Below are 26,467 nucleotides of genomic sequence, written 5' to 3'. Positions count from 1 at the left end.
TAAACCATCATGAAACATTCTGAAATCTTAAAAAGAAAACTTGTAACCCTTCTATTTTCCTTATGATTTCAAGGCATTCATGTCTTTATGCCCAGACTAACCAATTTCTTGAGCCTCATTCTTTCTCTCTGCTTTCTTCTTACAGGTGACAATTCAATGCACCGCATAAACACGGCCCTGATTTTGCCATTTTCTCAACCCGAAAGCAAGGGTGGTCAGGCCACCAGGGGCAATAGTGAATGGTAGATGAGAGGCAGAGCCCCTTTCCAATAAACAACCTGGGCTGTTTATTGGGTTTCTGAGGCAATGAGGCCTTAGGGAAATTCTGGAGCCTGAGGTTGGCAGAGACACAGTGGGGTATACCCTCTTGTCACTGACCACTGCAAATGTGCCTTCATTCTGTACGCGATCAAGAACACCTCTGTAATAATTTTCCTATCCTCATTAAGTTTGAGTTTGCAAGGAGACTCTCTAAAGCCAAGTTAAATACTCTGAGGCTTTATGTCTGTGATTCAGGCAGCTGCCACCCAAGAGAAGGGAAATGCCTGGCATTAGAGCTTCTCCCACAGAACAAGATCTGGGGAGGGTTGTGCAGAGACTTTCTTCCCAGAGAAATCGACATAACACAAGAATATTTTAATTAAAATAATAGAGACTGAAGAGGAAAAGAAGTTAAAGCAACTTGAACATTCATAAGTACAAAAATCAGCAAAAAAATACAGTTTCTATGATAATTTAAAGGAATAAAAAATGTAGCTTCAAAATATGAAAGAAGGGTCAGGAGAGGAGGTAATACATTTTTCCTAATATATCTTTTCTATTTCTCTTGTCATACACATCATACCTTATTTTTTTTGTAGAAAAGCATCAAATATAAATCGATTTTTTAAAAAAGATTTTATTTATTTATTCATGAGAGACACACAGAGAGAGGCAGAGAAGTAGGCAGAGGGAGAAGCAGGCTCCTCACAGGGAGCCCAATGTGAACTCAATCCCTGGACTCAGAATCATGCCCTGAGCCAAAGGCAGATGCTCAACTGCTGAACTAGGCATCCCAAATATAAACCCATTTAAGACAAAATAATAAATAATGAATAAAATAATGGCTTCACCCTCTACAATAAAGAAGACAATTTTCCTATCACAGTATTTTAAAATATTATTTAGGTCATTGTCTCTGGGGTCAGATGCGTTCTGGAATACAGATAGAGACCCATGGCCATATTAACAGAGCTTGTGGAAAGTGGTACTCTGATATCAGATGGAGGAGGGCGAAGGTGTTCAGCCCAGCTTCGTACTACCTCTGCTGGTCTTAAAGATGTTGTTCTTAGAGATGGCTTCAAAAAGGTATATGAATATGGCTGCACATGCCTAAGAAAGGCCTAGATTGAAAGAGAAGTGGGAAGTCCCCCATAGGAGGGGTCGCTGGGAGTCAGTGGGCTTTTACAGACACCATGAGGCACCACATACATGGCATCCCTCAGAGATGATGTTCAGCAGTTGTTCTAGGTTCTTTCCTGGCTCTAGCCTTACTTCTGTCTTTGGGTATCTTCCTGTCTTTTCCTCTCTTACTTCCTCTCTTCTGTATCCCTTCTTCCTACCCCCTCCAACCATACTCCATTTCCCTGCTTCTGTTTTTATCCTGCAGCCAAGGGTGACCAATGACAAATAAGAGAGATTACAATTTCCGCCTAAGTTCCTGACAAAGAATTGCCAAAATAAGCCTGTGGATCAGGGCTGAAGTTCTGGGTAGAAACTTGAGAATCACCAACGTTCCCAATGAAAGACTCTTTCATAAGAAAACATGCGGCTTTGGTGCAGGTACGTTTTAAGCCAAATTATAGAAAGGGCACAGTCCCAAGCTTCAAAATTCTCAGTGCATTATGTAGGCAACTTGATTAACAGGACTATCAAATGTCTCTCAGAGAGAATGCTTTGAATGTTTTACCTTTTTTTTTTAAAAAAAAAAAAAAGAAAAACACTTCCAAGTTGACATGTAAAAATTAACTACATTTTTCAGCAAGATATTGGAGCTTGTTAAATTGTCATTCATTCCATGGGTATTCATTAGCTATCTCCACATCTGACAGACACCATATTAGACTTTGAAATACAAAGATGTACAATACAAAACACATTTCCTTCCCTCAAGGAGCCTCATGACTAATTTGTTTTGTGCTACATCATAAATGTGCCTGGTATGCTTGTCTAGCTCTTCTTCCTTCTTTGGGATTTTCTTCAGGTAGGGGTGAGTACACATCTTGATTTGCTCAGGACAGTCCCGATTTGTGCGCACAGCTGGAATTCTTGCTAACTCTACCCTTTGCTCTCCAGAAAGCCTCAGTTTGGTTGATAGGATGATATAGTAATCCTAACCATAAGCCCTGATGAATGAGTAGGCCTAAGAAGACATGTTTTTATCTGGTGACTGGCCCTTCCATCCACATCTGGTTAAACCAGTAGTGAACATCTGTCTGAAGTAAAGCCAATCAGATTCCCTCTCTTGAAAATTTGCACTGAGACTCAGAGGTTGAGCCAGATGGAGTTGAGCAATGGAGCTGAGGTAAGGCAGAGTGGCCAGCCACCAGATCTATGACAACAACCCAGAGCCATATCTGCAACGTATCCTTGTGAGGGAAAAGGAATCAAGAGCTTTGGACAGAAGCCATGTAATGGGGAGTGAAATCCAAATTCCTTACCATTAATGGGTCAGACACCACAACTGGGCTTGGGAAGGAACATAGCTTCTACTACTCTCCATCCCTTCTCCCAGTAGGTGTCAGAGGGCAACCAGGTGTGGAATGAAACTGCCCAGTTCAGCAGGTGCCATGAGCCCTCCAAGCCATCCTCCTCCCTTTTTCGTCCGAGGGGACTTCTGCTTTCTGAAGTCACAGGATGAGACCTCAAGAGAATCACTTGTAACTTTTCATGTAGACCCTTGAAAGTAAGTTCAGCAAGTAGAAGAAGTTGGAAATTTTATTCCCTGGTTGTGACACTGAGTCACCAGTTGTGAGAACCCAAACCAGGGCTACCAAAGAGGCAGAAAAATCTCTGGACAGAGATTGCACAGTGTGCCACCAGACAGAGACAAGGGCTCCCTCTATAGTTCCTAAGAATTGTGGAAAATGGATCATGTACATGTCATAAACCCCAGATTTGGGGTTAGGAAGGACAAATGGGATTTAGGGCCATGGTCTTGACAGAGACCAAAGTTTTGGAGCATCAGAGAAGTGGGTGAATCCATTGGCTAGAAGATAAGTGAAACAGATGGCCTAGTCTCCCAAGAGTCCACATATGCCAAGGGGAACACCTCTAAATTGAGCTCCTCATCCATAAGGCTGTTGGAATTGCTACCGGATCCTTCTGAGTTCACAGATACTGAGCCAAATCAGCAATTATGACCGAGCAAGGTGAAGTCTGGAGGAGCCTGAAAGCTCACTATAGGCAACCACTTAAGAAGATACATACCTTCCATCCCTCTGCTCTCTACCCCAACACAAAAATGGAGAAGAGGATGGAGGCATGTGTGGGAGCTGACTGTGTCTCATTCGCCAGCCCCAGCCAGACTCCCCTGTAGGCTACCCTGGAATCAGGAATGTGGAAAGAGAAGAATGTCCTCTTTGATACAGAGTTGAGGCTTGAAATTGGCAGCACTGACTCTCACAGACCTGAAGCGAGGCTGCTCTGATAATCAAGGTGATGGAAAGTTTGGCTACTTCTCAGCAGGTGGCAGATATTCCATAAAGGAAACTATCTCATGTTTATCTTCTAATGACTTTAGATTCTTCATTAAACCAGTTTATGGAAATAATGTTAGAGCCTCCCTCAAACTCAGCAGTAGCTTTCCCTGGCATACCTGGTACCTTAGCATGCTCAGCTTCCACCAAGCAACTTCACTTTCCCTGCTACCTGATGTGACTATGGCTGCCAAAGTCCAATGAAAATGAATCAAAGAAGGCTATGATGTGGGCAAATTGGATACACACCTTTTTTTAATATGTTGCGATGAATGCCCTTGAAAAGTATGTCATGGTTCATGGACCAAAATCTGTTAGACTCCAAGCCTAAGATGTAACACTAGATTTTATATAATGTCTTGGATTAAGCTGGTACACTTAAGAATGGCATCAGAGGGGATCCCTGGGTGGCTCAGTGGTTTAGCGCCCACCTTTGGCCCAGAGCATGATCTTGGGGTCCTGGGATCGAGTCCCCCATCAGGCTCCCTTCATGGTGCCTGCTTCTCCCTCTGCCTATGTCTCTGCTTTCTCTCTCTCTCTTTCTCTCTCTCTCTCTCTCTCTCTCTCTCTCTCTCATAAATAAAATCTTAAAAAAGAATGGCATCAGAGTCAGGCCATTGAATATTGCAAAAAATGTTGCCATAATTCACCCTCTATTAATCCTCTTTCTTGTCATAACAGTGAAAGGACACCAGAAGGATGTGTGGATGAGGACTTTAGGCATTTGGATTTGTGGAGGAGACACCCAGCACTGGGTGGGAGCCAGTGAGAGCCTTTACTTAGAACCTACTCTGGTGGGAACTCATGTTCCTAGAAGAGAATGCAGATAAGAAGATAGCTGCCTAATTATGACTTTCCAGGCCTTTCCAGACTTCCTGAAACTGACTTCCTTGATTGTAGTAAATCTCTTTCTACTTGATCCTGGAATGAAGTATACCAATAGTTGTGCCCACATAAAGGAGAATAATTATTATAGCAATTCTCAGGACAGGACATGAGAGCAAACTTAGAAGTGGTTTTAGGGTATTTCTTTCTCCTGCTTTCATGAAGAATTTAGACACTCATTTATCTAGGCCATGTATTCTTAACTGGGGAAATATTGCTGCCAAGGGGGGCAAAAACTGATTGTGGGTGGAATTAGATATTATAATCATTTATGGCCCTCCAAAGCTCAACCTTTTCCATCAATATAAACAGATACACAATATATCTGTAGTATCCAAATTTTGTGTGGGCATGGAAACAATTAGGAAAAAAGTGTATAAAAAGCCTCCCTGGGGGAGATAGAATGAAAAAAATTGAGAAACGCCAATCTAGGAAAGAAAAATAGAATATGGAGCCCTTTCCATCTAAAATGCTTGGTAACATTTTTCCACTCTCACTAGACATATATAAATTCCTCACCAGATGATTCAGATGAGAGAATTAAATTTATCAGTGGCCTTTGCTTCTAAACAGACATTTGCTTTGGATTATCTGGCCTCCCTAGGGTTCTTAGGCACAGGGAGAGCCCCCACACACCAGATTTTGCCGGTTTCTTCCAGGTAGCTTAAATATTATATGGACTTTAGGCTAAAGGAATCCTATCCAAGCTTCATCTCTCTCAGATGTGTTTTTCCAGCCTATGAGCAATGTTAGAGGTCTATGGGTATTTTTATAACTGTGCACTAGATTAATGTGACAAGATCTGGGATTTGTTGAAGGCAATTTATTCCACACCACCAAAAATGTAGAATCAATTCCTAGAATACAACAAGGCAAAGTAAGCGGATATGAGTTTATGTGCATGAGGACTGCATTCCTACAATAGCTGGATGCATTCTCCCCTCATTCTTTGTATGTTTATGGGCAAAGTTAGCCAGAATTAATCAGTTATATTGTTCTCCAAAGAAATGTCTGGCCAGGGGCACCTGGGTGGCTCAGTTGGTTAAACATCTGACTTAGGCTCTCATCATGGTCTCAGGGTTTTGGGATTGAGCCCCACATTGGGCTCCCCACTCGGTGGGGAGTCTGCTTGTCCCTCTGCCACTCCCCCAACTCGTGCTCTCTCTCTTTCTCTCAAATGAATAAATAAAATCTTCTTTTTAAAAAAGAAGTTACTTAAAAAAGAAAGAAAGAAAGAAAGAAAGAAAGAAAGAAAGAAAGAAAGAAAGAAAGAAAAAGAAAGAAAGAAAGAAAGAAGAAGAAAAGAAGAAAGAAAGAAAGAAAGAAAGAAAGAAAGAAAGAAAGAAAGAAAGAAAGAAAGAAAGAAAGAAAGAAAAAGAAATTACTGGCCAACTGAAGGCTAATACCTCGGTGGGCCCCAAGGCAGCAAGCTTGGCACAATTCATATATCTCCTCACTCAGTCTGATGTATCCACAGTACTCTCTTCTTTGGCATGCTGGCTGCCCTGTGATACTTGCCAGCATCATGGCCTGTGATCTTTGCCTGGATTAGTGTCCTCTAAAGCCAGTCTTGTCAACCTCTCTAGCAGGTAAGGAAGTGCAGTAGAGCTCAGAGAAAGAATGGTTTGGGTGAGACTCAAAGATACTACAAGTGATTTGCATTAATATTCTTATCATTTGTACCTTCCAGGGATACAAAGCTGTTTCAATAGTCAGAAAATAATCATTATAATTCATTATATTAACCAGTCTAAAGAAAAAAATCACATGATCATATCAATTGATTCAGAAAAAGCATTTAACAAAATTCAACACCTATTCATGATAAAATGCTCAGAAAAATAGGAACTTATCCAAATTAATAAAGAGCATCTTCAAAAACCCTGCAGTTAATATTATACTTAATAATAAAAGACTGACTGCTTTCCCCCAATAGTGGGAACAAGGCAAGAATGTCCTTTCTTACCCCTCTTATTCAACTGGTGCTAGAAGTACTAGCCACTGCAATAAGGGAAGAAAATGAAATTAAAGTTATACAGATTAGAAGAGAAGTAATAAAACTGTCCTTATTTTCCCATGACATGATTGTTCATGTAGAGAATGCTCAGGAATCTAAAAACAAATCCTTCTAGAATTAATAATTGATTTCAATAAGGTTGCAGGATACATTAACTTACAAAAATCAATATTTCTATTTATCAGCAATGATTAAATGGACATCAAAACAAAAAATACAATACAATTTATAAACACTCACTTTAAATGAAATACTTTGCTGTAAACCTAATAAAACATGTCCAGGATTTGAATACTAAAAAATACAGAATACTAATTAAAGAAATCAAAGTTGATCTAAATAAATGGAGAAACATACCATGTTCATGTGTTAAAAGACAGCCAAGTAAACGTGATTCTTCCCAAATTGATACTTAAGTTTAACTTAATCCCTATTAAATCCTAGGACAGTTTTTTAAAGGTATAGATAAAATTAGTCTGTAATTTATCTGAAATCATTTCTTGGCCTCCTGGTCAAGATCAAGTGTAAAATTTATTGAGAAAGACAAAGAAGCTAGAATAGCTAAAACAATTTTAAAAAAATAAATAAGGAGGAATCAGTCTTTTTGATGTAAAGACTTATCTTATTGCACAATAACCCAGACTGTGTAGTATCGGTGGAATGACAGGCACATACATCAATGGTAGATAAGAGGAAACCCATAGATAGATCCACATAAATATATGATTTTTGACAAAGGTGCAAAGGCAATTCAATGGAATAAGGGTAGATTTTTTAACAAATGGTGCAAGAATAATTGGACATCTGTAGCCCTGCCAAAAAAAAGAAACTTGACCTAAACCTCATACTTTATTTTTTAAAATCTCAAATGGAAAATGGACTTAAATGTAAAAAATAAAATTATAAAACTTTCCGAAAATTAAATCTAGAAGTAAACCATCAGGATCTTGGACTAGGGAAAGAGTTTTTAGACATGACACCAAAGGCATGACTCATAAAAGGAAAAATGATAAATTGAACTTTATTAAATTCAAAACTTGCACTCAACAAAAGACCCTATTAAATGGATAAAAAGAGAAAGGACAGACAAGGAAAAATATTTGCAAACTCTGTATGTGACAAAAGGCTTAGTATCTGGAATATATAAAGAACTCCCAAAACTCAACAGTGAAAAAAATCCAATTAAAACACATACAAAAAACATGAAGAGACATCTCACCAATGAAGATATACAAATGGCAGATAAATACGTGAAAAGTTGTTCAACAATCATTAGCCATGAGGGAAATGTGAATTAAGAGACAAGGTATTACTAAATGTATATCAGAATGGCTAAAGAAAAAACTGTGACAACACCGAGTGCTAGAGAGGAAGTGGAGAATCTACATCACTTTTCCATTGCAGGTGGGAATGTAAAATGGTGCAGCCATGAGTTTGGCCATTTCTTTAAAAACTAAACATGTGATTTCTATACCATCCATTAGTTATACACTTGAGAACTTACCCCAGAGAAAGAAAAACTTATGGTCACACAAAAAAACTGTCCATGAATGTTTATAGGAACTTTATTCAAAATAGCCCCAAACTGAAAATAACCCTTATATCCTTCAATGAGTGAATAAATTGTGGTTTATACTTATACCATGGAACTTATTCATCAATAAAGAGCAACAAATTGTTGATGCATGCAGCAACCTGGATGAATCTCTAATGAATTATGTCTAGTGATAAGATCCAATGCAAAAAAGCTATGTACTGTGTAATTTCATTTGTACAACATTCCTGCGATGTCCATCAGTGGTTGCTAGGGGTTAAGGAGGAGTTACAGGTGAGAAGAAAGTGGATGTAGCCATGAAAGGGAACATGAGGGATCCCGTGGTGTTGAAAACGTATCAGTATCAATATACTAGTTGTGATATTGGACTATAGTTTCGCAAATTGTTACCACAGGAGGAAACTGGGTAAAAGGCACAAGGACTCTCTCTGTATTATTTCTTACAACTGCCTGTGAACCTACAATTACCTCAAAATATGATGTTTAATTAAAAAGAGGAGTTATGGGATGCCTGGGTGGTTTGGTTGGTTGAGTGCCTGACTCTTAACTTTGGCTCAGATTATGACCTTGGGGTCTTAAGATTGAACCCCACATGGGGTTCCACCCTCATCAGGGAGTCTGCTTAAATATTCTCTCTCTCCCTCTCCTTCTGCACCTCACCCACCTCCCACTCACATGTACTCTCTCTATTTCAAAATAAAGAAAGAGTTATATGGTGAAAAGTAAACGTTCCATCTATCTCCTGATCATCATCCAAACTCTTTCCAAGGGCAATTTTCCCATTTATCTGTTTAGAAAATTCTATAAAGATACAAGATCAGGCAAGAATACATATATATAATATTTAATATAAGTAATATTAATATATAATATAATATATGTTATATACAGTATTTCACCATAGTTTTAACCTTTATTATGAGATAAATATCTTCTCATAGAAGGGTGATTGTAGTCCTTATCCTGTGAACTGTTATTACCTTTAGCCTGTTTTTCTCTTTGAGTCAGTCTTTTTTTTCTCCAGTAGCAATTTTTAGGGAGTTTATTATATTGAGGGAATTAGCTTTTCATGACATGAGTGGCAATTATGGATTTTTTCAGTTTATCTTTAATTATTTGACTTTTGTGGGACTATTTTAAAATTTTAAAATTTTAATTTGTCAAATTCATTAATCTTCCTTTGTGTGGCTTATACATTTTATGCCCCACTTAAAATGACCATTCCTCCTCCAAAATTATTTTGTAAATTTGCCACCTTTCTTTGAATTATTTTGTGATTTTATTTTTCATCAGGGACCCAGGTTCCTTCTGCCCTCCTCTAGCAGCACCTTTATCATGTGAGCATTGGTCTTTTGGGTCACAGCATGGGTGTGAGCTTTAAGGCATTTCAAGTTCACATTCTGAGAAGCAGGCAGGGGGAAAAGGAAAAGAAACAAATGAACAGAAAAGTCAGGCTAGTGAGTCTGTTCCTTAGAAAAAGCTACCCAGGAAGTTCCAGGGACCAACTTCTGCTTACTCTCATTGTCCAGAACTGGGTCAGATGGCCACTCCTAGTTTCACAGGAGTCTGGTGACAAGAATTTAGCTAGGTTCCTTGAGATCCTCCTCCCCAAGAGTTGGGATTCTGGGGCACCTAGATGGCTCAGTGACTCAGTCGTTTAAGCATATACCTTTGGCTCAGGTCATGATACCAGGGTCTTGGGAATGAGCCCCACATGGAGCACCCTACTCAGCGGAAGGCCTGCTTCTCCCTCTCCCTCTGCCTGCTGTTCTCCCTGCTTATGCTCTCTCTCTCTCTGTCAAATAAAGTCTTTAAAAAAAAAGAGTTGGGGTTTTGTTAGTAAAAAAGAAGGTAACAACAATATTAGGCAGGAAGCCATCAGAGCTGCCCCCAGCCTCCTTGCATGACACACAGGTGCATTTCCTCTCTCTTGTCTCCACGTGTGTTTGCACTGCTTGCCTGACTTCTAGCACCTACTGGAACCAACAAGTAGTCTGATGCCAGTCTGTCTCCACTTCCTTTATAAAAACTATCTTTTCTTCCAGAAGCTTTAAAGCTTTTCTCTTTATTTTTTAAAATTCTGAAATCTCCCCTACCCCTAGTTGGGATCCTTTTGGACATTCTTTTGAGACTTCATGGGCCCCTTCCAATCTGGAGATTCCTATAATTCTTCAGCCCAGGGGGAGTTCATCACTCCCTTTTTTAAAAAAATTGTTTTCTCCTCTCCTTTGTCCCTGTTTTCTCCTAAAATTCTTATTCAACATATACTTGATCTCGCAGATTTTTTCTATGTCCCCTAACTCACCTATCACATTTTCCATCCCTTTATCTTGTTGCCTTACATTATGAGCTGTTTATAGGTTGCTTCTAGATCAATTTATAGATGTTCACAGATCAGTCATAAATTCCAGACATCTATTTTGGTCTTTAGTCTTCTTTATTCTATTGTTGATATGATGGTTTTATTTTTTAAATTATCATTTTTTAATTTCCTGAAATTCTTTCCTGTCCTTTAAATGTTCCTTTTTATAAAAGATTTTATTTATTTTAGAGACAGAGAGAAAGAGAAAGTGAACAGGAGGGAGAGGGAGAGAGAATCTGAAGCAGACTCTATGCTCAGCACAGAACCCAACCTGGGGCTTGATCCTAAGACCATGAGATCATCACTTGAGCCCAAACCAAGAGTCTGACACCTAACCTACTGAGCTACCCAGGTGCCCCTAAATACTTCTTTCTTGCAGTAGCCTGCTCTTGGCTTCTGAATGCATCATCTTCTTCAAACTCTGCAAATACTAATTATACTTCTTAAAAATGTCACTTCCATTCTCTGAATTATGGCTGCTCTCTCTTTTCACTCGATTCTTCTCTTTTATGGAATCAGCTTTTCTTCGGTGTTGGATGATCCTTGCTTATAGAGTTCCTCTGCTTTTGTTCAGAACTGTGTGCCTAATGGGTCTCTTCCATGAAGAGGACAGACCACCTGCTTTGTTTATGTAGACAGAGCATGGGCTTCCCCACAGAGGAAGAAGCAGGCTGGAGAACCCAGAGGGGCAAAATAAAGGGGGCTTTGGTTTAGGGATATTGCCTTTCAGTATATTTTACTCCTGGATGGAGTTGCTTTTTTGTTTCTCTAAGAATCTAATGTAGATGATGGCTACAGTTACCAGATGATTTATTTTAATATGGCCTCATACTCAAACCCACATCTGGATCCTTCCCAGCAGAATGCCTATTGTCTTCAAGGATCAACTCTCAGGTTTTATTCTGGGGGCAAAAGTTGCCACCAGACCTAAGGCGTTGTAGGAGGGGGTGAGGTCTCATTGCCTCAAGTGTTCAGAATACAGTTTAAAAATAATAAATACCCTGATGATGACTAAAAGTTCCTAAACAGAATCTGAGAGCCTAGTAAAATGACTGATGCTTATAATTAGAACCATCATGATTCATTGCTTACAGTTTACATTATGTTGAGAATTTTTTATTTAAGAAGTTAGAATAGTGTGTATTTTCTTTAAGAAAATTTTGTGATCTCAGTTAAAATATATAACTTTGAAGGGGTGAGCTTTATTTATTTGGGAAATGTACTAACAATAATGTAAGATAAATAAGGCATTAATCTGACTACAGATGTGTGTGTTTGAATGTGTGTGTGTGTGTGTGCGTGTGTGTGCGTGTGTGTACATGAAAGAACTATAGTTAACTGGGCTTCACTTAGCTTGTTCAATAGTCAAGCCTATTTTTCAATTACCTGTTAGGTGCTCAGCTCTGAGCTAAGTGCTGTGAGTAATTCCTAAGAAAGAGGAAAGGGGAACAGAGGCCCCAAGCCATATGCTTTTCATAATCTGGTAGCACATTCATTATTCAGAGTTATGTTTACATTTCTATTAGGAACTTCTTAACTTGAATAAGATTCTTTGTCTTAATGAGATATTTGAGACATGTACATACACTTGAGAAATAAATGTATAATTTGTTTTAAACTAAGGAATCATCACTATTCCAAATATATGATTCTAACAATCACTAGAAATGTACAAAACAAAAACTATAAAAAAAAAAGAAATGTATGCATGACCCTAATTAATTAAATGTCCAATTACTGGTCCCTTGTTTAACACCATTATCCTAAATAAAACTTCTGTAACATAGAAACATATGTATAGCATAAATTACTATATGTCTTCATTGTGCTAAACCACTGAGCTACCAGGGCTGCCCTATATGTCTTCATTGTGAACGGGCTTTTGTGTGTGTGTGTGTCTATGTGTATGTGTTCATATATATGTGTGTGAGTGCATAAGTATGTACGTATATTTTTTTACAAAGAGGCTCGATGTAATGCCCTGATTAGGTGAATCATATGACCATAAGGGATACGTAGATTTATAAAAATTCATGAGGATTTATTCATAGATTTTATTATTTAAGCTTTTGTCCCATCTTAAGAACTGATATTTCCCCTAATACTTTTATCACTAATTTTACTTTCATTTATTTTGCCCAATCTATATTTATTAATAGTATTGAAAACCAAAAATCATTATTAATATTATTGAAGAAAAAATGTTTATGTCCCATAAAAATGTGTGTTTAAAAGTTTATAAGCTTTGGCTTCTAAAGCAACTAAGAAACTCTTATAAACTGACACTAATTGGAGCGTGTCATCTGTCCCTATAGAGACATCAGCAATGAAGGATTCAAAAAAGATTTCTGCCTTCATCTTCGAAATCTGGTGAGGTAAAGAAAATATCAATGAGTGTTAGGCATTTTTACACAGGTAGAGGTGATAGGTAGAGATGTCTCAAGAGAGAGACAGGCACAGGAGCCAGAAGCAGCAGAGCCATTTCCACCCCGAGGCCTAGAGAAGGGGAGAAGTGAGGAAAGGTTATCAGAGCCAGAAAGGAGATCTCTTGCTTGGGTTTATACAGGCATCAGTCTCTGGCATCAGAGAGCAGGGTGAGATAGACACAGAGGGACAGACCAGACGACCAACACATTAGAAGTGTGTGTGTGTGTGTGTGTGTGCGCGCGCGTGTGTGTGTGTACAAGGGGATGTGTATAGGTGGGGAAGAGGCATACACACTTATAAACCTATCAGAGATGATCTTCCAAGACTGAGGCTTAGTTTGGTACAAAATGCAAAGCAGGTAAACAAAGGGAACTCTGTTGGGTCAATAAAGATCTCAAAGATTGTAATGTCTTACAGATAAAGAATACAATGCAGGAATCTTCAAAACTTAGAAGTGGACAGGACCTTACAAATCTTCCAGTTCTTCTCTTTTCCAGATGGTGATGAGGCCCAGAATGAGGAATTGGCATTTGTGGGTCTGTGCTAAGTAGAGGCCATCCTAGAGTAGGACCTCGGCCTCCCGGCTCCCTAACTTTCCTTCTTTCCATCCCATATAGCTACCATTCTTCTCTAAATTCTGTTGCCTGTCCAATGCAGAGGATTCCATGAAACATAGATAGTTGTATCTATCTACATAGATACATAGATATTAAAATACACCCAGTCTGTATGCTCCTGCTTTCCCGGGGCAGCCTCTGGCTTTATTCTCTACCAATTTTGAACTAGGTTAGGGTGTTTTGTATGTAGCCCTACCAAGTCGATCCAGAGCATCACTGAGAATGCAGATTTTACTGGAAAATAGAGAGGAGGCAATAAAAATCCTCATTCAACCTCTATGATCTGCCCCAAAGTTACTATTAAGCTCTATATTCCTCCTTTTCTCCTAACCCTCCCAGATCTACTTCTGTTTCCCTTTCTTTCACCTCTTCCCCCCACCTCTCTCTCTCTCTCTCTCTCTCTCTCTCTCTGCCTCAATCTCCCTCTCACACACACATCTGCCCACACACCTGCCCCAACTCACTTTTTCAGTATTTTTCAAACTGTGGGTTGGTTATAAACCAAGAGTAGGTTGTGAAATCAATTTAGTGGGTGAGACCTAATATTTTTTTGAAATGAAATAAAAAATTTAAAAAGTGAAATAAAAAGTGTGTGTGGTGGAGGAGTTGTAGTGTACAGTGCATTTCCTATTATGAGTCGGAGTGAGAAAAGTTTAGAAAATGTTGTCCTTCATCATGTTGCCATCAGTACATGAAAGTCCATTATTCTGAGAATGATAGCATGGGGCTCAGTTTACTAAAGATCCTCTAGTTTCTAGGATTCACTCTCTATAGGAGACCTGGGGGAGGCAGAAATGACAAATAACAAATAATATTTTCCCATCACATAGGTAATGAGCCTATCAGTTAGTGAGCAGCAACTGAATTTTTGGGGTTGTTGTTGAGAGGGATGTGGAGAGGTGTTCTATCCCTGGAGTAAGGGGTGAGATTGAAGAGCTGTCCTTCAGGATGAGTAGGGAGAAGGTGGTCAAGGCTGGTCAGAGTGAGAGGGGGTACCTGAGGAGCATCCCAGAAGGAGGACCAAGCCACGCAGCTGGAAACCTCTTGGATATGGAATAAGAGCTCAGACTGTTGTTCAGTTCAGGGAAGGGCCACCCCCACCAGGCTGGAGGTTCCATGGATATCCAGGAGTAAAACTTGGATTACATGATCTTTGCCTTCTTTACATTTTTAATGCATATTGACCTCTGGTTCATACTCTTTCACTTCAGAAAAAAGATTCTATGAAGACAGGAGAAGGCAGAGAAGATGGTTGTAAATGTGGAGGAATCCATCCAAAGCCTGAGGCACTGACATGGTAAGTAAGGAGTTGGCTGGGGTCCCTCAGGAAGGCATTCTTTGTGTCACCTATATGTGTTCTCAGGTCTTTTAAATAACAGAGTTGTGCTTTCTTTTTTTTTTTTAATTTTATTTATTTATTCATGAGAGATACAGAGAGAGAGAGCCAGAGACACAGGCAGAGGGAGAAGCAGGCTCCATGCAGGGAGCCTGACGTGGGACTCGATCCCAGGACCCTGGGATCATGACCTGAGCCAAAGACAGATGCTCAACCACTGAGCCACCCAGGTGCCCCCCAAGTTCTGCTTCCTTAATGTCCAAATTGTTAAAGCATAAGTCCATGCCTGTATATTTGTTGGACACAAACCACCTCCAAACATCCCTCAGTTGCTTCTGAGAGTCTGGCAGTTGGCTGCGCTCTGAACAAACCCTCAAGTTTTATCTTCTCATCTTGCTTCTGGCTCAGTGCAGAACACTCTGAGATGGCCTTTCTGCTATCTCATCTGGGTATCTGCTGTTGACGACCCAACTGCACCAACAGGATGGGGCGCTGCTCACCTCAAGTTCACGGGAACGTGGAACTGTGTTCTTGGTCTTTACTAGCATTACTAAAAACTCAGATGTACCTTCTTGAACCTGTAAGGCTTCATAGCTGCTGCCCTGCATCCTGGCTGCCTAGAAATGAGCCACCTCTCTACATGGTCATTGCCACTAGCTCCTTCCATTGTCTCAGGGACAGCTGACTTCCACCACTGGAATGAATCCGGTGTATCTATGTCTTAGCATCTGGGGCCAGTGAATGCCTAGCTTCCAAAAGAAACAAGAAAACCTTACTTCCAGTCCAAAGTCAATCCCTCATGTCTTCCACAATTCTAACTTCTTTCCAGTAAGAGTGTCAGTTCCTTGGGAAGATTCCACTTATACACACCAAAATGGATAATAACAAAATAGTCCTATATTGGTGCATTTCACGAAGTCTCAGTTATCCTGTCTTATCCATTGTCACCTTGAGGAAACTTTCTAGAGATGGTCATTCCTTACTCACTGAATGGTTGAAGTTACCTGCAAAATGACTTTACTAGGAACCATTCCCTCTGCATTCCTCCTCATTCCATTCCCCTTTGTACCCTTCCAATGTCTTCTTTTACTTTGCAAACTATGAATATCGTTCCTCTTCTCTATTCTACTTGGTCCACAGGCCCACTGAGTCTTGTTGATATAGACTAATTCAACACATATATTTTTGGCCATTTATTGTGTCCCAGTTACTGCTGCCAGACTACACAGTTTGCTCCTGCAGCAGAGAGAATTCATAAACTCATCTCGCCATTGTACCCTGCATTCAATGGCCCATGTCTGGAAGCTGCCCAAAGGGAAACAAACATGGAGGAAGATCAGAGTCTCTATGCCTGTGAGGGCTGCTAAAGATTTGCCTTCATTCCAAATGGCAAGAATAAAATCCATCTGGGCAGACCGTCTTAGGAAGCTACAATAAGCCAGAAGTAGTATATTCATGTAGATTTTATGGGATTCCAAAGTGAAACCATGAATGAGTGTTTATTTTTAATCCCCCTCACAGGGGTCATTTTAATTAAAGTCTTAAGTTAAAGGGAGTTGGTGAGTTTATCAGCCTAACATCTGACCCTAATGTATCTTCTGTTTCTTTGCAGGGCCATGAAATTCTTCATGCTCTGGGAGTTTTGTTTTCATGTACCCTTTGACATAGAGCTTTCATTGAGAAGGGGAAAATGAAGAAAGAAGTGATGGCTCCAAGTACCATGAATAGCCCCACCCTAGGGGGAGCAGCTCATGAACAGGGGAAGTGCCCTGCGTGAGTCAAGGAGCTGCCATTTTGCTGACAAGAGGCTTACTGTAAAGCACGGAGGTAAAGGGAATTTCAAGGGAGGGAGAATGAATTGCCGGAAAGCTGTCCTTTCCAAGATCATCCTCTTTACTAGTTTGCCTTGTTTAAAATTCGATCCTGGACCAGCGACTGCCCAGCCCAAGGCTTTCCCACCCTGTCCATCAGTGAAGAGAGAGTTGAAAAATCACCTAGGGGAGAAAGGTTGTTAGGAATAATGAGAAAGCATTGGGACAAGTTTGGTCCAAACTTCACGATTTCTTAGTTTCATGCCGAATTCAAACCTTTTGGGGCTCAGTTCTTTTTTCTCTTGGCAAACCACAACATCCTTTTTCTAAGAAAAGAGCTTTAAGAAAGACTTCTTGGCCATCAAATAGCTGTTAGAAAACAACATTTTGATGAGTTAAGTGTAAATGAATCAGAAACATGTGGATTAGATTTACCTCAAAGTCCATGTGGGTTTGCAGGGAAAGGAGGAAAAAGCTTAGGCAGAGTCACACTTGGTGTTTTGCTGGAGCTTATATGAGTGAAAAATAGGTTTGAGGGGTCATCAGCTGCCAACACTAGGAGGCTGTGGTTGGTCCCATGTGTACTGTTGTCATTGTTGCTATTATTATTATTGATTGTGTAAATGGGCATTTATTTTGCAGTGTTTCTTTTTCTTTTGTATGCTTGCTGCTCCGACCCTGACTATGAAGTGAACTGCCCAGCATGCAGAAGGGTCATTGGCAAGGCTGGGCTTGGGACACAGAGCTCATCCTTGCTTTATCACTGGACGCTGCTTTATCCCTCCAAACATATGAGAAGAGAATGTATAAAGGAAGTCCTTACAGTGTTTAAAACGGGATTTGTTTAGATATTATGGGAGGCTTTTCAAGGTGAAAACTACCTACTTTCCAAGGCTCAAGCAGCCTAGTGGCTTCCCAAAGTAGTATGGAAGTAGAAGGAAATTTCCAGGGAGAAGATGTACGTTGATGGAAAGATTAAGTAATGCAGAAATGGTTATACTAAATGGTCTTTAATATTCCTTCCATTCTCCCTTATCCATTCAGCACCAAATCTTTAAATCTTCCTGCATCTATACTCTGAGTCCTTTCCCTTTTTCTTTTTTTTTAAAGATTTTATTTATTTATTCATGAGAGACAGAGAGAGAGAGAGAGAGAGAGAGAGGCAGAGACACAGGCAGAGGGAGAAGCAGGCTCCATGCAGGGAGCCTGACGTGGGACTCGATCCCAGGTCTCCAAGGATCATACCCTGAGCCGAAGGTGGCGTAAACCACTGAGCCACCTGGACTGCCCCCTTTTTTCTCTTTCAATGGGGAAAGTGTTCTTCACTCTATCAAAGGCCAATTAAACCCTCTACTTATGCTCTAGACCTGCATTATCCAATATGGTAGCCATCAAATGCAAGTTGACTACTGAGTGTTTGAAATGCATCTAGTCTGGATTGAAATGTGCTCTAAGTATAAAATACTTAGTATAAAAAAGGAATGTAAAATATCTTATTAATAATTGCATGTTGAAATGATATTTTGAATATGTTGTAGGAAATGAAATACATTATTGAAATTAATTTTACTTCTTTCCCTTTTACTCTTTCTAACGTGGCTACCAGGAAATTGAAAATTACATATGAAGCTTCCATTATGCCATAGACTCAACAGTCCCCAGGGACTTAGGGACATCACTCTTCTAAAAATCTCATTTCTCAGGCACCTGAAGAAATAGCTTAGTGGTTGAGCGTCTGCCTTTAGATCAGGTCATGATCCCAGGGTCCTGGGATTGAGTTCCATATTAGACTCCCTGCGGGGAATCTGCTTCTCCCTCTGCCTCTCTCTCTGTGTCTCTCATGAATAAATAAATAAAATCTTTAAATAAGTTTCTCTCCTATATTTTCAACTTTTCCCCCTTGTCTGGATCCTTCTGTTAGCTTCCCACTTGTATAAATGGCTCTCCTTTGATACCAAAACCCTCCTTTGATACTACCACCCTGTCTCATTTACCTTCGTAATCAAGCTGCTTCTTCTTCTTCTTCTTCTTCTTCTTCTTCTTCTTCTTCTTCTTCTTTTTAGATTATTTTTATGTGTTTGACAGAGAGAGAGAGAGAGAGAGGGAGAGAGAGAGAGAAAGCACACAAGCAGGGGGAGTGGCAGGCAGAGGGAGAGGGAGAAGCAAGCTCCCTGCTGAGCAGGGAGCCTGATACAGGATTTGATCTTAGGACCCTGGGATCATGACCTGACTGAAGACAGATGCTTAACTAGTCAGTTAAGCAGCCACCCAGGCACCCTCACAGTCGAGCTTCTTAAAAGCATCGTCTATATGATCTGCCTGCACTTCCTCATCAACCAACCTTAATCTGTCTTCTCTCACCACCAGCCCAAATTTGCTATTGCTAAAGCCACAAATGGCCTCCACAATGCAAAATTCAAAGGGCACATCTTTCCTGATCATCTCTGCAACGTTTGACATAATTGGTTACTCCTTGATCCTCAGGACTCTCTTTCTTGCCTTTTCCTAGATGCCTGCATTCCCTATTCTCTCTGGCCATTCCCATTTGCTCAGTCCCTTTTGTTGTACTTAGATCTTTCATACTGTCTCCAAAAGCTGGTGTGCCTCAGGCTTTTATCTGTCCTTTTCACATTGTATATTCTTCCCCTAGATAACTTGCTCCATTTTCATGATTTTAAACACTACTCATGCTGACCTCCTCCAGTCTCAAGGCTTCTACTGCAGCTCTGGAAATACCCCGACCTCTCTTCTGCACTCCAACCACACATTGAGGGCCTATCCAATTCTTTATTTAGGCATCTCTCAGGCATCTCAAACTTATCGTGTCCAAAAAAAAACTTAAAGGCATCCTTTCCAACTTTTGTTCTTGGGCAGTCTTCTCCACCTCAGTAAGACATTACTCCTCACTCAAGTTCCCATGTCAGAAATGTGGGAGCTATCTTCAATCCCTACTGCCTCCTCCACATACAAATATCATCAAGTATTCTCAATTATACCTCAGAGAATATTTCTCAAACCCATCAGCTTCTCTCCATACGCCTGGTCCAAGGGGCACAGCCTTTCTCCTAGATTACCACAATTGTCTCTGAGCTGGTTTCAGCAGATAGTGTTAGAGCCAGAGCTTGAATCTAAGGCCATACTGTTGTTCCACACCACTCATACTCCTTCCTTCTACTCTCATCCTTTATCTTTTTCCTACTGTTGGGAAGTGGGGGAGCTAGAGTTCAAAGTCTCTGGATTTTTAGATTGGAAGAGCAAAGAAGGCCTCTTTGCAGAAGTGATATTTAAGCTACCATCAGAATGATGAGAAGGAACCAGCCATACGGAGATCAGAAGAAAGAGCGTTCTAGGCACAGAAAAGAGCAAGTGCAAAGGCCCTGAGGTGGGAATGTGCTTGGTGTATTTGAGGAACAGAGAGCAGGCCAAGAAACTTGGAGTAGGTGGAGAGAAGAGTGTGAGCCTGCCTTGAGGGTCAATGGCTACTGTGTGACAAATGGAAGGAAAGGGAGCCAGGTGGAAGCCTCAACAAGTGTTGAGAGCCTCTTTGCTAAGTCAGTGGCTTGAGCTAAGTTCTGGGAATAAAGATGAAGAGAAGTGTATTTATTTGAGATGTGCTTTGGAGGCAGGACCAACAGGACTAGCCAGTGGGTTGAAAGCAAGAGAAAAGCAGGACTCCTTTTCTGAGATGGTGACTACTCCAGAATTTGGATTTGGGCCAGATAAGCTATGAGTATGCTAGTCTGAAGTTCAGAAAAGAAGTCATAAATATATTTTAAAGTCATTGATATGTAGATGGCATCTAAGGTCACAGGGGCAGATGAGAATTTCTAGAGAAGGTGGATCAATAAAAATGAGAAGACGGCTCATTACTGATGAGTAAGTAGGAGAAGAGGAACCAACAAAGGGGGATGAGAAGGAAGGGCTACAGGGGCAGGAGAAAACCAGGGGAGTGTGGGCTTCACAGAATCTAGGAGGAAACTGTTTCTAGAAGGTGGGAGCAATCCCCTGTTATCAGATGCCACTACAAAGGTGACAAAGATGAACTCACAAGGGTCTGTTAAATCTGACTCGATGGAAGGTTGATGGTAACTGACAAGAAACATTTGAGTAGAGATGGAGGGGGATGCTCTTAAATCCTTTTAAGAAATTTGTGTTTAAGGAATAGCCAAGAAATGGTGGCCAAGAAGGCACTTTTTGCAGATGAGAGATGGTAAAGCCTGTTTGCTCGCTGGTAGGAATGGTCCAGAGGAGACAGATAAACAAGGCGGGAGAGTAAGACCCTGTCTGACCTCCTCTAAAACCAGTGCTTTTAACACCTATTAACAGAGTGACAGTCCCCATGGTCATCGCCTTCTTGAGATCAGTTTGGAGGGCCTGCATTGACTGCTTCTGGTCAGAGGAGCCTCTTTGTGTCTCTCCTCGCCTGGACATCCGGGTGCCCGCTGGTGACAAGTATCGGCCAGAGACACCGAAGACTGAGCAAGGACGCTTTGGTCTGAGAGAGCCTATTCCGGGAAGGGGCTGAGAACCTGCAACTTTCCCTTTGAACACAGTATAAATGCTACTGTAGACCTCAGAGGTTAATTCATTACAACAAAGCAATTAAATTTAGGGGCTGTTTGGAAGATAAAAAGCAGCGAGTAATAACCAGTTTGGAAAACTCAGCCGTGATGGATTTCTATAATTTCCTGCAACTTCACAGAGCCACAACTGGTGACCCGAGGCGGGACGGTGTGACTGCCCGGTGGTGTCAGAAACGCGAGGGGGAGATTATTTTTATTAAACAAGGTACTTCTGAAGCGTTGGCCTCTCTGGCTTCCCCTTTCTCTCTCAAGAAGGTCATTTGCCAGCTGGTAATGCCTTTAACCCTTAAACATACAGTCAGCCTTGTTTAGTCGGGAGGATCATTTTACAAAGGGAAGTGATCTAAACTGCTTCTCCTCCTGGCTAGTATTCTGGGTTTGGAATTTGGACTGCCTCCCCTCTGTTGGTAACGCACCTACGTTGATTTGACTGCTTTGCTTGCCCACCCGCCTCTGGCGGATTTTGTATGAATTATTGAGAAATAAGACCCTTGGCTTGTCCTCTTCTTCGTTACAGGCCTTCATCCATGAGAGAGAAGAACACAGTGCTCTCCTGGCAGGGCTGGAGCTGGGATAAGAGTCCGAGATTTGAATTATTTTTTGGCTCTGTTCTCTGCACCTCTTTCTATCTTACTAAGCATGTAGCCGGCCTGAGCTGTTCATTCCACAGACGTTTCTGGGCACCCACTTTGCGCACGACACCGTGCTGGGCCCCACGGCGCAGATCAAGGTATAATCACATGGCCTCTGCCCTCTGGGAACCTGTCCCTGCTCTGTTTGGGGGGGGGGGGGGCGGGGGGGAGTACAATGAGGTTGCTGACACAGTTGTTTTAGGAGATTGTTTTCTCGGAGCCAAATTGCCCTGTCTCATTAATGACAGGCTCAATTTCCATCAGGTTCCTTGCTGGGTCTTGCAGGACGTCCAAGAGGGAGCTTCCTTCCAGCGCAGATTGTAATTCTCTGCAGATATGTGTTGGCATCCACTGCTCAGGAACATAATGGAGTTAATTTTAAGAAAAAGCAAACACAAATATTACAGCGATCAGGAGAGCGGCCACAACCGTCTGAGCCATTCCTTCCTTCAATGGAGGAATTAGCTCGTTAAGTAATTTGCACTGCCTCTGTTTCCACGAAGGATTTAAGGAGACGATTTGTCCGGTTCAGAGGAATAACGGTTTCAGGTTTGCAGTCAGGAGACTGAGTTCGAGCCCCAGCTCTGATTATTTGCCACCCTTTTAGCCTGTAGGGCCCAGATGTCATTAAATCATTTGTTCTACCGACTTCTCAGGGCTGGTGGGAGGACGAAATGAGATAGTAATACACATGAAAGGGCTTTGTTAAGGAATAAAGCGCTATGCACATGTTAGTTATTATTTCAGAAACCGAAGTTAAGAAGAGATAAAAATCTTAATCGGGCAGGAATTTTTCTACAGAGCTAGTTGGCAGGTCTTCTCTTTCTCATTTCTTCTCTGTTTGCATCTCAGAGAATTAGCAACCAGATAGGAAGGAAATGCCATTATTAGAATATAGGCTGTCTGGGTGGCAGGGAGGTTTTAGCTGAGGCATTTTTAGCGGTGTTTCCAGGACTCTGATTTGCATACCTGCAACTGTCTAGCCCGCTGGTGACAAAAATATCCCCAAGTGACATATATTATGTGTCTGTTTGCCAGGGTAGCTTTGATTTTTACCTTGAAGCTCATTCTTTTGGGTGGAGCCATTGACTCCAAAGAGATGGTTCAGAATAGCGCTCAGTCCAAAGGTCTATAGAGAGTGTCTGGAGGACCACACTTGGCCTTTGCCACCACCAGCTACGTTATCCTCCCTGAGAGGCATCAGCCTGCATCTGATAGGACCTGGCAAATGGCTCCTTAGGCTGTATTTTTGTATTTTGTGAAATCCATGTTAGATGTATCTTATTTGAAAATTAAAATTTGTATAGGTGCACCCACACATATACACATCCATTTATCTATTGTTCCTTTTTAATCTCTGATCTCTTTTTTTGTTTGTTTGTTTATTCACCAATTGGTGTTGACCAATTGTTTGCTCACCAATTGGTTGTTCATCAATGTTCTGTAAAAATGTGTTTCCCAAAGAGCGGGAACCATAAAGGTTCACTTTTATGAGAATAACTTGGGGTGTTAATTGAAAATGCCGGTACCCATCTTTGAGACATAACAAATAAGACTATCTGAAGGCGGGACCTCAGAATCTGCATCTTCAACAGGCTTCCCTGGAACATATCAACCACACTCAAGTTTGAACCTTTTCTTTAAATATTGTCCACATGGGTTTGGTAGTTTTACCACTATTTCTCTTGGGTTAAAAGTTCCTGGACTAGCACTCTTGATTTCATTTACAGCAGCTGGATCAACTCTTATTAGCTCTACATTCATCTTCAGCTTTGGTAGAGCCTTAACCAATTTTGATTTTATTCTTCTTGGCCTAAAGATCATTCTTCTTTCCAGACAGAACAAAATCAAAGCAGGAATCAGGAAGCTCGGCTTTCATTATACCATCCTTCAAATATCCAGCATTGAAACCAGCCACTAGACCTCTCTGTGTAGTTAGTCCATGCCTGCCACCAAAAGGTCTCTTGTGACTCTTGGATTGTTCCTTGCGTCACTCACCATGGATCAGGGTGACTATTCGGGTTTATTCAGAAGTCTCCCAGATTCAGCACTCAAAGTTCCATGTCCTGGGAAGCCAGAACAGCTAGTTACCGTATCAGGACACTGACCTCCCTGACTCTCTTCTTCCAGCTTTGTCTAACTTGTACATTTCACGTCATACAGAGGTTTGATTTGCTGTTCATCTTTGTCCCTATCTCCTGAATACACTTCTGAGAGTATCCTCTGCAAGAATACTGGTTTATTTCAATTGCATTGCTTTTATTTTTTAAAACGTAGTCGCTTGACTACTGTCCAATGAAGGGATGTTTGGGCTTCCATGTAAACCTCTTGCATGTGGAATCAGAGCTGCCCCAGGAACTGGCTGTGCTTTAGCCTCCTGCCTTTTTGCATTGAGTGGCACATCAGCTGGCTTGCTTTCCTTATCTATTAAGTAGGGTCATCCTCTCAGTGATCTTTTGTGTCATCCTTTTGGTCAAAGATAGAATCTGTATGGTTTAGGATTCATCTGAAAATAAGAACCCAAGTGTCAAGCCAACTAGTAACTAAAGTGGAGTTTAACAAGCCACCAAGTGCTCACAAGGATACTCAAGTATCTCTAAGGTGATCCCATGCCTTCTGTTAATACCTCCTCCCTGTACTGCTTACTTTACCCTCTGATGTGGGTGGTTCTAATGTTATTTTGGGAGGGGGCTGAAACCACAAGAAGACTGTGTTGTATGGAGTTAAAAGAGGGGATTTCTTGAGATCTGAATTAGTCATAGTCAGATTGCAGACATTTGCAACAGACTTAAGACAGTACACTGTTTCCCCTGTGATTCCGTGTCTTCAAATGGATAATAAAATTCTCAAACATTATTTCATGCCAGACCAACTTTTAATTTTCTTTAGTTACACTAGGCCCCCTCACTATTAAAAAGAGGTACATGAATCAGTACCCTGTACTGATTTGTTCGTTTTATTTTATATTTGAAAATAAATAACCCCCTCCAAATAAACCATTTGGCCTCCTTGAGGCATTTCCCTCTTTTCTTCCACTTGAGATCAATAGAGAATTTTCCATCACAGTAATAACTGCCTCCCCATTTCTTTTTAAGATCTTCCCACCCCCATGAGATAGGTTTCCTGCCCGACCCACAAGGCCATGAAATAATACCTTCAAGTTCTAGTGTTGGCCAGACACTCTGCTCTTGGCATGTCCCATCATCTACATCTGGGTGGCATCCTCCACACGCTGCAGCTGACCACAACCTCCCCCACCCTTCCTCCTGGCCTGGTCCTCTCACACACGTGTTCTCCAGTAATCTTTCAGCAGCAGGCTTCTGAATTCTAAGAGAGCTATCTCCTTGACTTATGTTACGCAGCCCCCCTTTCTACAAAAGAATCCTCTTCTTTTGAATTCCAGTTTGAAGACTCATTCCACTGAGACTTGGGGACACCTGAGACAGAAGAGTCCCTATCATCTTAACTTCTGTTCCTTTCTGCATCAAACAAAAGTCCATCTCAGTTTGTAAGTGCAGTCTCCCCTTTCTCTTCCAGCTACAAGGACACCTTTAAATTCCACCTGGAAATGTTTAAGAAAACTAAGAACACTAAAAGCCTTCCACAGTGATTAGAATAAATCCTCGGATTAACCTATCAGGGTGGAACCAAAGAGAGAAAGGCGCTGCTTTTCAAAGTTATAGTCATGCTACTTCCTAGAAGGAAGACAGACCTTCTATTAGGAATGGAGCTGCTCTTTTTTTTTTTTCCAGAAAACGTTTTAATGAGGCTTTGATTACACACCATGTTTTATTTATATGAATGCATTTGAATTAAAGACAGACATAAAATAACTTTGCATAGTTTTTATGAAAATTTCAGTGTCCTTTGGATTAGCCCAAGGGCTTGCCATTGGGGAAGAGGAGGAGGTGGCAAGCAGAAGCTTGGCAAAGAAATGTAGTAAGAGAGGAACTCTGATTTGTGAAAGACAAGAAGGCATGTCATGGCCATTCAAGCCCTCTTGAAGGGCTTAGACAATCAACTTCATTAATACTGGTATCTACTATCCAATTATATTCAACAATATCCAGCTTTAATGGTATCCTGTCTTCTGTTGTAATCCTCCTATGTTAGCTCCAAACTGTCAAAGTCTGTTCCACACAAGACAAGTGTTGGGTTTGTTTTGGGTAACAGAAGGAGGCTGATCTACACTTGGGAACAGTGGTGTAGATAAGAACACAGATTGAAATCAGAGATGATTAGGGGAAAACTGGGAACAGGGGTTTAGGGCCGATGGGTATAGGAAAGTTCCAATAACTTGTAAATACCTTATAGAAATCCTGAGAAATACTTGAAAGTTGCTGAATTCCCCACAGTGATAAAGGATAGAGGCCTGGATTATTTTATGTGAATATTAGACAGGAGTTTGTAGAAGGTTGTAGACCTTGGATCACTTGGGTTGTATTATTTATGAGAAATCTTCTTTCTTGAAAGCAGACAATCTAAAATCTTCAGGGAAGACAGCA

General features: G+C 40.9%; 1 protein-coding gene across 24 annotated transcripts in view; it reads left to right on the top strand.

Moving 5' to 3' along the window:
* LOC144317435 (uncharacterized) overlaps positions 1-26,467 on the top strand; it is an 80,237-nt gene that overhangs the window by 20,969 nt on the left and 32,801 nt on the right. For 7 of the 24 annotated variants that reach the window (XR_013383449.1, XR_013383448.1, XM_077903799.1 and 4 more), the window contains 6 exons: positions 12,872-12,926; positions 14,812-14,897; positions 16,549-16,763; positions 21,074-21,535; positions 21,848-22,060; positions 25,366-25,795. Coding sequence is in view for 7 of the 24 variants with exons in the window: in XM_077903799.1 (XP_077759925.1) it covers positions 12,872-12,926; positions 14,812-14,897; positions 16,549-16,630 (223 nt within the window). In the remaining 17 variants the exon portion in view is untranslated. Of the gene's footprint in view, positions 1-1,648; positions 1,822-12,871; positions 12,932-14,811; positions 14,898-16,548; positions 16,764-21,073; positions 21,536-21,847; positions 22,061-25,365; positions 25,796-26,467 lie in introns of those variants that run through there. The other 17 variants (XR_013383436.1, XR_013383433.1, XR_013383439.1 and 14 more) reach the window with 7 other exon arrangements.

The sequence above is a fragment of the Canis aureus genome, chromosome 7 (genome assembly GCF_053574225.1).
Source record: "Canis aureus isolate CA01 chromosome 7, VMU_Caureus_v.1.0, whole genome shotgun sequence".
Taxonomy (NCBI): Eukaryota; Metazoa; Chordata; class Mammalia; order Carnivora; family Canidae; genus Canis; species Canis aureus.
The sequence above is the reverse complement of the archived record's forward strand: the minus strand, read 5'-3'. Positions and strand labels throughout refer to the sequence as shown.